The sequence below is a fragment of the Crinia signifera genome, chromosome 3 (genome assembly GCF_055691185.1).
Source record: "Crinia signifera chromosome 3, ASM5569118v1, whole genome shotgun sequence".
NCBI classification, from domain to species: Eukaryota; Metazoa; Chordata; class Amphibia; order Anura; family Myobatrachidae; genus Crinia; species Crinia signifera.
The window spans coordinates 176,616,365-176,630,945 of record NC_139219.1 but is presented as its reverse complement, the minus strand read 5'-3'; the positions used below and the strand labels follow the sequence as shown (position 1 = coordinate 176,630,945).

General features: G+C 40.9%; 1 protein-coding gene across 2 annotated transcripts in view; it reads right to left on the bottom strand.

The window, feature by feature from the left end:
• The window catches only part of ASCC3 (activating signal cointegrator 1 complex subunit 3), a 718,547-nt gene that overhangs the window by 150,199 nt on the left and 553,767 nt on the right, over window positions 1-14,581 (bottom strand). For both annotated transcript variants that reach the window (XM_083176983.1, XM_083176984.1), the window contains exons 23-26: window positions 6,570-6,668; window positions 4,962-5,130; window positions 3,967-4,187; window positions 3,254-3,339 (exon numbers count right to left, since the gene is read on the bottom strand). In XM_083176983.1, coding sequence (XP_083033109.1) covers window positions 3,254-3,339; window positions 3,967-4,187; window positions 4,962-5,130; window positions 6,570-6,668 — 575 coding nt within the window. The remainder of the gene's footprint in view (window positions 1-3,253; window positions 3,340-3,966; window positions 4,188-4,961; window positions 5,131-6,569; window positions 6,669-14,581) is intronic.

The following is a 14,581-nucleotide window of genomic DNA, read 5'->3' as shown; positions in this document are numbered from 1 at the left end:
TGTTTAATGCAAAAACATGTCCAAACTCACAAATAAAAGTCAAAACACAAGTGGTTCCCAAACACGGTCTCTAAAGCAGTCCAACAATACAGGTTTTAAGGATAAAAGACCGTAGTAAACAGTCGAAATGCGTTGGGACTAATTGTGGATGCCTATCTGGGGAAACCTTTTGCCGGGACCTCTGGACAAGTGCCTGATGTGAGAGTTTCCGGGACTTTCATTAAAAGCACATAGAGAACTTCTCTCCAACAAGTTCTCCACCAGTTCCGGTAATTGTTTGCAATTCCCCTGTGTGGGGACCTGTTTTTTTTTTTAAAAAGTGTGTTTATGTAAACCCAGTTCGTCCTTATATCTGTTGTCAGTATTAAATACAGTATTACACCATATGCGGTTCCATTGTGTTTCCATATGTTCCACTGACAACAGGAGTGTTTTCTGGAGTACATGAATACCTTGGCTAATCAGTTTGATTAAGAATATCCCTATTTGGAGAAGAGGAGACGCTATTCCCTTTGAAAGGGCGTATGGTACCTCTTTCAAGTTATAAGGCTTGGTGAAGGGGCGGTGATCTAGACTTGCTTGAATGTGCACAGTGGAGAAATGTGTATGATCTTATAAGGCGGAGAAGAGGATCGTTCCCAGTGAGACAGGAACGTTGCTTTTCATCCCATTTTGGCTCGCAGAAGGGACTGTAACACAACATATGTGTCTTGTACACATTGCTTTTTGAATACTGAGGTTTTAAGGATAGCCTTGTTCCTTGAAAAATGCTTTTTAGTGTAACTGAAATTTACTATATTTTTCACATTTGTTTTCCTGGTTTTGTTTGTTTTACCTCTAGCATTTCAACACTTAACTTTATACAATATATTCACAACAGCAACTCATAAATATTCTTTAGAATGTATAGTAACACTTCATGTATAGCATGAGATTCAGCTGCAACTGATGGTCATTCTCTGAATCGGTCGCATTAAATACGATCAGGCCTGATTTTTTAAGAGAAAACCCATGTGCAAAATGTATTTCCACCTACTCTTCCGGCCCCTGACAAAGATGGTTGACATTACTGACAATTTTGTGCCCCAAAATGCCATGTGAACATCAGTCTGGAGCATATGAGCCCTATAATAAAGTGAAATAATTCAAGTACAAATAGGGGAACTTAAGTTACCCTCTGTACACTATTCACTGTACTGAAAGTGCACAGATACGATGGGGGGCTTTGTTCTTGCAATAAATCGCTCTGAATGAAGGATTTTAATGATAGGAGGCGCTCTTTTCGACACGGGACAAACTATAAACTTGAGGGTAAGCAACTATCGACCAGTGAGCCTTACATCAGTAGTAGGGAAATTGATGGAAACACTCTTAAAACAAAGGCATATATTCAATGCCGTGGGCGAGTGGTGACTGCGAGCAGGACTTTTTGCTCGCAGTCACCGCTCACCCTGTCAGTATTCAACTGACCCCCCTTATTCGCAAATTCCCCTCCGCTCCGTTTTTTGAGCGAGGGGGAATTTGCGAATGTGCCTCCAAAAACTGCGAGAATCGAGGCTAATTACAGCGAGTTTGCTGCACTAGCCTCGGCTCTCGCAGTTTAGGGGAATCCTCGCCGTTCTGTGACTGCGAGGATTCCCCCGGAACGTTGCATAGTGCGAGCGGCCGGCGCGGGGGTTAAACTGCGAGGATCACTGGTTTTCTGTGATCCTCGCAGTTTAACCCCCTCGCCGGCCGCTCGCACCGGCATTGAATACCTGCCATTGAGTTGTAGAATATCTCAAAAACAGCAATTTACAGGATCCAAAACAGCATGGGTTTACTGGGGGAAGATCATGTCAAACAAATCTTATTTACTTTTTTGACTGGGTGACTAAAGTAATAGATCAAGGTGGGGCTGAAGATGTAGCTTATCTAGACTTTAGTAAAGCTTTTGACAATGTCCCACATCGCAGACTATTAAATAAACTTGAAAGCTTGGGATTGGATTCTAAGATAGTTGAATGGATAAGAGCGTGGTTACAGGACAGAAAACAGAGAGTTATAGTAAACGGAGTACAGTCAAAGGAGGGAAAGGTTACAAGTGGAGTACCCCAGGGATCTGTTCTTGGACCGGTGCTTTTTAATATCTTTATTGGTGATATTGCAAATGGAATTGAGGGTAAAATGTGCCTTTTTGCAGATGACACAAAGGTATGACACAGGGTAGACACACCAGGAGGGGTAAAACAAATGACTGAGGATCTAGGTAGATTAGAGAAATTGTCAAGAGAATGGCAACTACAGTTTAATGCCAAAAAATGCAAAATCATGCACTTGGGTCTCAGAAATCCAAAGACTAAATATAGTATAAATGGCACTATAATGGAAACTACTGAGGAAGAGAGGGATCTAGGTGTCACTATTTCAGGGGACTTAAAAGCAGGTAGGCAATGTAGCAAAGCAATGAAGAAGGCAAGTCAGATGCTTGGTTGCATAGGGAGAGGTATCAGCAGTAAAAAGAAAGAAGTAATAATGCCACTGTATAGGTCATTGGTACGACCTCATCTAGAGTATTGTGTTCAGTTCTGGAGGCCATATCTCCAGAAGGATATAAATACATTAGAGACTGTACAAAGAAGGGCAACTAAAATGGTGCATGGCCTACATCACAAAACGTACCAGGAAAGACTAAAATATCTAAATATGAATACCTGTACTTTAGAGCAGAGAAGGGAAAGGGAGGACATGATAGAAACTTTCAAATATATCAAGGGTTTTAACAAGGTACAGGTGGGAGACATTCTTCACAGGAAGAGGAGCAACAGAACACGAGGACATGCACTGAAACTAGAGGGAGGAAGATTCAGGGGAAATGTGAGGAAGAATTACTTCACAGAAAGAGTAGTAGATAAGTGGAATAGCCTCCCATCAGAGGTGGTAGAGGCAAATACAGTAGTACAATTTAAACATGTTTGGGATAAGCATATTTATATCCTTACAAAAAAATAAGGATCAAATATGGTTTGAGGTAACATGTTTAAAAAAAGGGGCAGACTAGATGGGCCAAGTGGTTCTTATCTGCCGTCAAATTCTATGTTTCTATGAGGGCTGGGGAACTGGGCGTACTAAACAGCCCTAAGGATATTTATCTCACTAATATATATATATATATATATATATATATATATATTTTTAATTACTGATTATAATAACACAATTACATTCAAGATGCCAGCTACTTTTACTGAAATCAAAGCCATTGGAAACATACTTTTTACCAAGATTTTCTTCAATTCTCACTCTCCAGTCTTCCATTCGTTCACGGACTAGAGCTTTCAGTGGTGCTATATAGACTGCCTATATACATATGCAAGATAAGATAAAGAGACATTGTTTAGGCTTTGCATTAAAGAGGAGGCTGTGGGGGGGGGGGGGGGGGGGAGTATTCAATGTTGGGCGCTATTCCGACAAAGAAGTAGCGCTGCCTATTCAATACTGCCATTTACGACAGCATTGAAGACGGATTTTGAAAAAACAGATCCGACTTTAAAACAAGTCGGATGTTTTGATGGAAACGGCCATGGATTGTTGAATTCATGGTCATTTCTCGACAATCCACGTTCGTTTTCGCCGAGACACCCCCTTTTCAACACTTGAACCCTGCCTGTTGAGTTAGACTAAAATTGAAATAGACACACACACGTCCCATGTGTCCCCATGATCCCCACCCAACTATGGGAAACAAGAACAATGGGATGTAATGAATTTGGAGATCGCTGGATGGGCAGGAGGCCGACTGATCTTGGAAGGTATTTTTTTAAAGCTGCAATCATTTACAAGGCATGGTTTAACCTTGTAAATTTTGTGCCTTTAAAAGAAAAAAATAACACCCCATATTGTCCAAAAATTCAACTCGTAGGCATTCTGGGACTTACATCCCACCCAGGATCTGCTAAGTAGACAACAAAAACTTAACTTCCAGACCTTAGATGTTGGATACTTGTTGAAGACTCTGAAGATGGCCAGCTCTGCAGCTACGGTCTTTCCAGAGCCAGTTGGAGCACCGAGTAGAACATTTGAATCCGTGTGATACAGGGTATGGAAGATCTGAGTCTGAACTGGGTTGAAGTGTGTAAACCTGTAAAGTGCTTCATATTCTCTATGCCCCAAAGCTGTGACTGGCAAAGGTTGCAGATCCAGTAGCTCTGTGACAGAATAATAAAACAAAAATAACAAGAATAAACTACATATAATATAACAATATGTACGGGACTATAGTGTATTCTATAGTTAGCACTGCAAAAAAAACAGGACTTAATTTATTTGCCTTATACCTTATAGGATGACACAAGCAAATATAGTAAAAACATGATTGTTTCCTTCAGAAAAATACATCATATATGTATGGGTCGACACATATTAAGTTGGCATGCATTGGATCGACCACAGGAGGTCGACATGGCAAAGATCGACAGGGTTGGAAGGGCGACACAAGCATTAATTTGACAATGGCTAGGTCAACAGTAAAAAGGTCGATATCAGTTTTTCATATTTTTTTTGTCCCAAATGTCATCATGGAAACTGTCAAAAGTGTACCGCTGTACTCGCCATACTACTCTATTCTCCCTCCACACCCTAGTGGATAAAATAACGGCATAATATACCGCCTGTTAGCACGTCAGCAAAAAAAAAAGCAGCAAAAAAACTCCTGGCGACCTAATGCTTGTGTCCACCTTCCAACCATGCGGACCTCAGCCATGTTGACCTATTTCATGCGTCAACCTTCAGTAGTAGATCCAATACATGTCAACGTAATGACCATATACAGTACCATATATATAGTTTATGTATTTTTCGAATTTTTTTAAAACATGAGGATTCAATATATAAAATAGTTTCTACATTATTAATTTTTTTTTTCATTTTAGGAAGTAACAAATCTGTGATAAATGATCTTACAGTGAAACTATAATTCCTACCTGTGTGTGGAGGATGTCTTTCTGGTAGAATGAGGTGCTGAAAATTTATAATGCAGACAGCTTCAGCTCCTAACCACCGATCAGACACTGCTCTGATATAGTATTGGGAAGGTAATGGCTCAAAGATGGGTATTGTAAACACTAGAAGCTGCTGTTCTTTTGTGACAACCTGTTGAAAGGAAATTATCTAATTTATTTATTCATTCATTTAATTATACCAGTTTTATGTTTCTGTAGACTTGTCTTAGTACTATGTGGTCTATTTATTAGTTCATGACAATGGTTACAAAAATGTTTCATCACCTATTGTGGCAATACAGACTTTGCTGGTTCTGCAGTTGACATATCACAGGTTAACTTCTCTGTGAGGGCTTTCACTCAGTTTGTTGTAAGCCTAGCACTCATGGTGAAGTATGGAGTTGAATGTGCATATGTGACCAAGAGTGCCTATTGCTGTGTATAGGGTAATGCCCTTTCAAAATGGCTTCCCCCAGCAATGAAAACTGATACACCTCTATCCCTATAGAGGACTATGGGAATGGAGAACAGACACACAAACTTCTGGTTCACGCGCAAAGGCAAATTCCTTCTCAAATGGACAAAACCATGTGCACTGCAGGTGAGGTAGATGTAACTTGTGCAGAGAGAATTAGATTTGGGTGAGTTATTTTGTTTCTGTGCAGGGAAATTACTGACTGCTTTATTTTTACACTGCAATATAGATCTCACTTTGAAGTAAACCCCCATCCAAATCTAATTCTCTCTGTACAAGTTACATCTGTCCCACCTGCAGTGCACATGGTATTCTCCATTTGAGAAGGAATTTGCCTTTGCGAGTGAACCAGAATTAGGGCCTATGTGTGAACAGGACATCTCTGAAATCTCCTGGGCTACCCTTTTAATAACCACAATACAGTAGTATATCTTATACACGGTGAGTAAATTAAACAAATACCCAACATGTGCGATACATATTTACAGAAGACCATTTTCAACTGTACCTTAAAGCTGCTAATGTATAGATTGTTTTTTCAATAATGTATATAGAAATGAGCAACCTCAAAAGAGAGAAGTGTGTTGGGTAAAACAGTTGATAGTTGCTTGAGTTAGTCACTGTTCCACTTTATGGGGTTTCAAAGCAAAACACCCATCTACTGACTCAGATTGCTTTGGATTTGTTTTTGTGCCCCTCTTAAAAGTGTAATATTTTCTGAATGGTATCCGGATGGCTGATAGACAATGTCTAGGTTTTACAGTTAATAGCTCAACATGGTGAAAAGGTTGACATGAATATATTTATGGGCATTTTATTTTTAAATTTGTGACCTTTTTCATATTTTGAAATCCACACATACTCTGATTGGGAATGGTAAAGTGTGCGGTCAAGAAGAGAGTCTTGTGAGGGGATGTGGTATACCCATTATCACATGCTGATATACCCATTATAAGCATGTGAAGCACCATATTCGTAGCCTAACCTTCTTTATAGAAATTCTGTAACCATAACCCCCCTTTTTACACTGAGAGACACGGTTCATGGACACAAATCCAAATAGGTGAGTTTTAGGCATTTTTGTGAAAAGACATCATGGCATTATTGTACTATACCTGTTTCTTTTGAAGTAGAAAATATTCTGAATGATAGATGTGGTCGTTTGTAGGATCTTCAACCCAAATCCACCAGGGTTCTCCAACAGTTCCATGCACCTACAAAAATAAACCATACATTACAGCTGCTGGTCTAAGATTATTCATCAGAGCAAGGGGTGAGGGTGGGGCCACTTCCCAACGATCAACAATCCCTGGACCGAAAGACCATGGCTTATTCTGTATCCATGTGGCTTTGGGTGTGATGGTTATATATTACTAATATTGTTCTTCACACTAGTCCCAGCAAGACTGCCAGGGCATGACTGCATTTGGAAAACCACAAATAGCACTTGTAGTTCCATGTAAACAAAATATTAAAATAAAGACAGGACACACACACACAAAGGTTTTACTACTTCAGAGACAAAGAACAGAACACCAGCCTGTGGAGTTTAATGGGCAATTCTAGAATGTGGCTAAGCAGATTCGATTATGTGGCAACTTTTCGCTGTAAGTTGCTGCGTCCAAGGGGGAAACAGTCATCTGTCAGATCAGACTTAGGTCGACAGTCATTAGGTCGACCCCGGAAGGTCGACTGGCCCCAAGGTCGACAGGTTAAAGGTCGACATGTGTCAAGGTCGACATGTGTCAATGTCGACATGACTTAAGGTAAACATGGGTTTAGGTCGACAGTCATTAGGTCGCCATGAGTTTTTCACTGTTTTTCGAGCCGACATGTGCCTACAGGCGGTATTTCATGCCCTACCATCCAATAGGGCGTGGTGGGAGAATAAAATAGTGTGCCGAGCGTAGCGAGGCACCGTGTCCGAAGCATTGCGAGCGGCTGTGGTTCAACTTCAACTGTGTCCATGTGGACTGTGTCGACATTCGGGTAAAAAACAGTAAAAAACTCATGTCGACCTAATGACTGTCGACCTAAGCCCATGTCGACCTTTAACCCTGTCGACCTTGGGGCCAGTTGACCTTCCGGGGTCGACCTAATGACTGTAGACCTAAGTCTGTTCTGACAGATGTACCGATTCCGTCCAAGGACACACAACCACTATACACAGGAGGCTATACTCTGATGGTGCACCAATGGCGTCTTATAATGAAAATCCCTGTGCTAAATTTTTTCTATCTACTATATTGAAATCATCAATCTAGACCGCTTCAAAAATAATAACAATAGCAGAATTTGATATTGATATTGGGAAGCCGATAAATCTGTACTCATCACAAGAGATGTCAAAGCATGAATTTCAGATTTCTCCAATGTTATGAATCTGATAATACCCAAACTATTAATCTCTGTAGAGGCTCATCCACTGTATATACCAGTAGTGGGCACACCACATATAAAAACAAGCCTAACTACTAAACGAAAACAAACTAACTGTTCAACAGTTTGATCCTTATGCTGTGTACACACAGTGAGATTTGACATGAGATTTTGACTATATAGTCAAAATCGTATGCAGATCGCACAGGTTTTTTACCTTATCCCGATGCACGCTCCTGGGACAGCACAAATCGAAACCCAGATAGACAGGGCAGCAATGGCTGTATAGTGCAAATCTAATGTAGATTGCATGGATTGTATGTAAATAGTACAGAGTTAGCAAAGATTGTATAGCAATCAAATTCAGTCGAATAGCAAGGGAATCTCACCGTGTGTACACACCAATATATAGATAACATTCTCTGTTAACCCTTTCAGTGCCAAGTGAATTTGGCAAAATAGGTCTGAAAATGGACAAGTAATCATTTTTATTCATCATAATAACCTATAATGTTTACTGTATAGGAAATACAAAACTTTTGACACAACATTTTACATTTTTAATTTGAGGGAGTCTGGCATTTTTAGTGGATAATTTGCACATCTTTTACAGAGATATTGGCACTCAATGGGCAGTATTCAATGAGAAAAGTTCTCTGTGTTTTGTGGAGAATTTGTGCTTTGTTCGCCTTGGATGGAGCATTTTGCTCTCCAAAAGCGAGCAACCCTATTCAATGTGAAATATTCTCAGTCTTTTTATTTTATTTTTTTTATTTTTTTTTAAACGTAATTGTTTATTTGTATACAACATATCAATCAATATTTAATAAAACGTTAAGAAAAATACATATACGTAATTCTTCAAATTACCTCTGTGCGCCAACAAAAAATACATTCTTCTCTATCTCCCTTATCTGTATTATTTAGGGTCTGTGGCTGCACCCCCTCTAAGATCCACCATTATACTGCTGTAGCACCTGTCTGTGCGGATATACCCCTCTTCCCCTTCCCCCAAAAATGAATATATTGCAGTTGAATAGATGGAGGGGCCGACCTACTGTGCAGCATAATGCCGGAGTCTTTGCTATCCTCTGTGCTGGTGTGATAGCCAGAACTATGGTGGTGCCTGTAGCAAATATATTGGGGAGGGTGGTGCTGCATGGACAGGGTGGCAAATGTTTTGAGAGTTCACTGAAAACCATCAGGGCTGTCTTAACAGAATTGAAGGCCCTGGGCAAAGCAGTGCACTTTGGCTCCTATCCTTTCACAGGAATAAAAAAAACCCACTCATGACTTACCCCTTCTGCGGACCCACACTCTCTCCAAATGCTTGCATACAGTGAATGGCTGTCAGCACTTTGGCAAGCTGACAGCCATTCCCTGCCTAGCTGAAAGCTGGTGGCCAGTAGACAATGCTACACTGGTGGATATCCCCACCCATTAACTAATCAGCAAGCTGGTAGTGATTCAGTGTTTTGCTGCCGCCTGGGAGGCAGGTAGAAAATGCTGGTTGCTCTGATTGGGTGGAAGTCGCAGGCAGTATTCTGACCTTGCCCCTGCAGAGCTCTAAAGCCCCAGCCTGGGAGGCAGATGCCCTCTGGCCCAGCCCTGCTTGAAGGACCCAGATAAGTGTTGCCCTAGGCATCTGCCCAGTATGTCTATACAATCTGATGTCCATGCACTCTCGTCACCCACTATAGGTACTCATCTGAGCCTTATGTTTGTTAGCAGGTGGTATAGTAAGAAACTAGTGTAGGTGCTATGGGGCTTCATAGGTAGTGAGACGAATTTGGCCCCTGGAGAGGGATGGGGGCGGTGGCTGCGCTGGGCCATGGGAACACCCAGCTTTTCATGGGCGTTCCCATGAAAACATTGGGTGTTCCAGTGGGTACGCAGGCGGGCCTCTCCGTCTTTTTAAGTGATTTTCTCCGTCTCTCTCCGTGTAGCAATTCTCCATCTTTTGATGGAGAGCTGGAATGTGGAACTTTTGAACGTAAAGGTTTTTTTTTTAAATTTTGATGTAAAAAAATCAGTTTTTTTTTCCTGTGAAGGGGCATGTTATTTTTATTCATGTGCTTATAGCACATGAATATATATTTAATTTAAAAAAAAATATTTTTTTACATTTTTTTTTTTTTTTTACACAGTGCAGCCAGCAGGGGGCCAGAGCGCTCGAGCCGCTCATTAGATATTCATATATTCACTGCAGCCGAACGTAACTATGCACGAACGGTGCAGTGAATACTGGGTCCCCCGCTGGCTATAGGGGGGTGCAGCCTGGGTCCTGGAGAGCCCCCCTCCCCTCCACAGTCCTCTGGAGCAGCCAGGGAGACTTTAATCTCTCTGGCTGCTTCCGGCTCCCTGAAAGCTCCCTGCTCCCTGCAGGGGTTAAGACTCGCCGCGAGTGGCGGCGAGTCTTAACCACATTGAATAGAGGGAGCAGGAGTGGCAGCGAGCCCTCCGGAACACGGAGAGTGCATGGAGAGCTAAATAAAACGCTCTCCATGCACGGAGAACTTTTTCATTGAATACTGCCCGTCGAGTTAATAGTGAGGGTTAATTTTTTTAAAATGTTTAGTAAAATATAGGGCCAAAATGATTATACTCAGACAATGATGTACATCACCAAGTATCTACCATATTGCACACAGTTGTTTGTCTTTACATAAAATAGCATCCTGTCCACCTTTATTCTTTTACTAAACCAACCCACAGGGTTATTTATACATATGGCACCCTGCACCTTTCAAAACCTGTGCAGTTCCTCTTTCCTGTCTGGGGAGTTGCTCTCTGGTTTGGTGCTTCTTACAGAGGAGCAGGTGTATTAAGCCTGGTGCAGAAAAGGTGGAGATAAAGTGGAAGGTGATAACGCATCAGCCAATCAACTCTTAACTGTCATTTATCAAACACAGCTGATTGACTGGTGCGTTTTCACCTTCCAGGTGCATACACACGGGGGAAATTTTGTGTAATATCACGGGAAATATGGTTGCTGAGCTGAATATGGTCGATATATCGCCGGGTGCGAGCTCAGGTTTTTACCCCTGTAGTGATCGCTGGTTGCAGGAACAACAGCGCTCCTGCGTCCAGCTGATTTCCACTCCCAGGCTCCCCCGGCAGTTTCTTTTTCATCAGCGACCATCTCTGGTCGCTGATGAACAGGAGACACAGAGCAATATATTGCTCAGCAATATATCTCCCCCATGTGTACGGGGCTTATCTCCACCTTCTCTTCACCAGGCTTAATACATCTGGCCCAGAGTCTGGTGTGTTTCTATCTATCTACATTTGTAATATCATAATTTATTGAACAGTTACACAGTGCCATCTTTTTTGTGCAAAATTTTGTAACAGTTAATTTCTTTATTATATTTAGAGCAAATATTACTGTATGATATTTTATCATTATATATTGCCTATTAGTCTGCTGCTCTTTGTTAATGGATTTCCATAGTGTTTCTTTTTCTATCTATGTTTATAAACAATGTTTTGGTTTTTGCTGACCTCTTCCTACACTTAGGGGTTAATTTTGTTGTATGTCATCAGCCTGCATCTGTGACTTGCCGATGATAGTTTGCACATGTGGTGTATGCTATATAAATGTGTCTCTCATTTATCCTGCTGAAAGAACGAATAAAAGAAGTTCTGAAAAGTTGATAACGCAAACCACTTGAAGGTTCATTATTCAAGTCGTCTTGGAGTGCCATCCGTTACCCTATATAGCTGTAAGTCATTTCCAGACTTGGGAGGGTACCAGATGCCGTTGTCTCTTTAAGCAAGGAGTGTCAGCATCCCTCTCACTGTGTATGTATATATATATATATATATATATATATACACACACACACACACATAAAACAACACTATAATTATTTTTGTAATATGCCCAAGAGATTAATAATGCCTCTCTGCAAGCATTTTCCTAAAGTGCACATCATTAAAAAAAATTCCATGATATGATATACTCTATTCATTATACCTATAAGAGGTTGCTTATTTTGAATATATAAAAATGTGCATAATATTTGAACCACACGTGACTCATAGCATACATTTGCCAATTTAATTCATGTATTTCAATATCACTTAAGACTTGTAGAGTTTCTGACATTTGAAATCTAGCAATCAAGCAGGGAAAACACATACTGATGAAATTATATATCTAATGCTACTTAGAAATACTGTGATTATCTTGTTTCCCTAAAACTAGATGGGATAAATAAATGTACAAGCAGGTTCAGTCAGAAAAAAAAAAATTAGATTAATTGCAAGCTAGATCTTATGCAATAACAATTCATTCCACTCATTTATTGTGTTGCCTGACTGATGCGCTGTATTATCAGATAAATGAAGATTACTTCATAAAACTTAAATCAACATTTATGGTATTTCTTACTCAACAGTGACACTGAGATAACTAATGTAGTATGCAAGCATACATTTCAAAATGTAATAAGCAAAATAGATTCAAATACATTCATCACTTGCTTGGGGACTTAACCGCAAGCTTATCACAGTAACTTTTTGAAATTAACTTTCATAGACGATGGAATCAGGCTTGAATGTTCAATAGCTGTAAAATCGAGACAAGATAATGAACACATAACATATAAAAGGCTGCACTGGGGATAAAGAGCTACAGGGTGTTGACCTTGTAAACTGTTTAGGTCACCACCGACTGGGTGACCGACTGCCTCTCGTCATGTTCAGTCCATGTGATACAAAGGATTGGCAAGTCAGTGTTCTGACCTTAGGGTTAAATCCAACAGCAGGCATTAATGAGCTTTGTACTACTACTGAGCATGACAGAATTGTAACCACCTCTTCACTTGGGTAGACATTATCTTTCTTTTGTTTTCTTTTTCTGCTTTGTTATGTTTGTATTAGGCTCAAATAATGAATAAAACATCTGTTTATTTGAGTTCAATAATAAAGTTAAAGCAAGCCATATCTATATGGTATAGTTACACATGGGGAATGGCTTATTTTTGGCTAGATTCCATGCACTTAGAAACTAACTAATATTATATGGGGGAATAATATATTATACAATGCATCCCGACAGTCGGAATCTGGGCCGTTTTTCATTCCTCATTTAATTTACAGACTGTCGAAAAGTACGCAAATCGCAGATAACGTCCGCGGATTGTCAAAAAATGTATTGTTTTAAAGCCAGATCTGTTTTGACGGAATCTGCCATCAATGCTGTTGGAAACGGCAGCAGTGAATAGGGAGAAACAGCTGCCGGATTGTATACCATCCATAGAGTTAAAAGGTGCGATGGTGAACTCTGATGTCAGAGTTCACATACATTACAGTGGTTACACAAATAGATAAATTGTTATATATAGTGTTCATTCTAGCACCCGCCATCTTTGGAAACACATGCAGTTCCTCTTCCCTGCCTGGGGAGTCGCTGTCTGCTGTAGTGCTTCTAGCACAGTGTGGTCTGTCTATCAAAATTGATATGCAAACCAGACCTGTGCTAGAAATACCACAGCAGACAGCGACACCCCATGCAGGGAAGAGGAACTACATGGGTTTTCAAAGATAGCGGGTGCTACAATGAACACTAATATACATGTTTTTGTACTTTGACAAAGTGCCCGATTGACAGGAAGCTGGTATTTGGGGGTGATAATAGGCTGTTTTATCCCAAAAAAAAACACAGGCGTGACAGTAAAAAAGCTAGTTGTGCTTAGAATAACCCAGTCATGCCTAAGCATTTTTGGGGAGGGTTTCTCAAGTCAGCTCCAGCCTCGATCAGGCTGAATTCATCGCAGCCACCGAGTAAGTCCCTGGCTACTCTGAGTCTGCGATGCGTAGTGACCAGTGGAAAAATCATGGTGGGCGTTTTACAAATGGATTTTGACATTGGAATGTTTAGCAAGTTGTACATATCTATTAACACAGGGAGCACAATAATTTGCATGGTGGGATTTCGCTATAGCGTGGCTGATTCTACCTGTGTGCTGGCAACTGGTTATTCGCACAGTAGTGATTAGGTCAGAATCGGGCTCAAAAACAAGGGTGGACTAAGAAAGTAGGGGGCCAGTGTGCAGCTTCCTCCTCTCTCCGAGGCACAGATGTACAAGTCTTGCGCATGTACAAGTCTCTAGGAAATTGACAGTCACACAATTTCCTCAGTAATTTGCATAGAGCCTTCATGAGACTCTGTAAAGATAACTAAATGGTCACATTAGAAATCTGCCCATGGACAACAGATGTAGCAAAGGTTTCCTAAGTATCGGTCATTCAACTTTTTTAATATATTGTTGTAGAATTTGTATAGTTTGCATTATTAGCTGAAATTTTGTAAATATCCAACTAGGGCAAAAGAAAATGTTGTAAAATACCAAAAATCATGCGTCTCTGCAGGTGCAAGATCGATGGACCCGATTTTACATAGGGAACAATGTTAAATGGGCCAATGGACCCGATTTTTCATTGTATACCCACCCTTATGGCTATTTTACATGTCAAATTGTTAACGCCACCCCACAATGAACGCCAACCCGAAGCGTGGCGAGGGGTGGCGGTACGCGTCCTCCGACCTTTTCATACCCCCACTATCCACGTCGGCATGGAGTTGATTTTATATAGTGTGGCGAGCGCAGCGAGCCACCGAGCCTGAAGCGTGGCGAGTGCAGCGAGCCCCGCGAGGGGACGCGTAATATCTGTGGAGTAATGTGCATCCCCTCATGGGGCTCGCTGCGCTCGCCACGCTTCGGGCTCAGTGGCTCGCCAC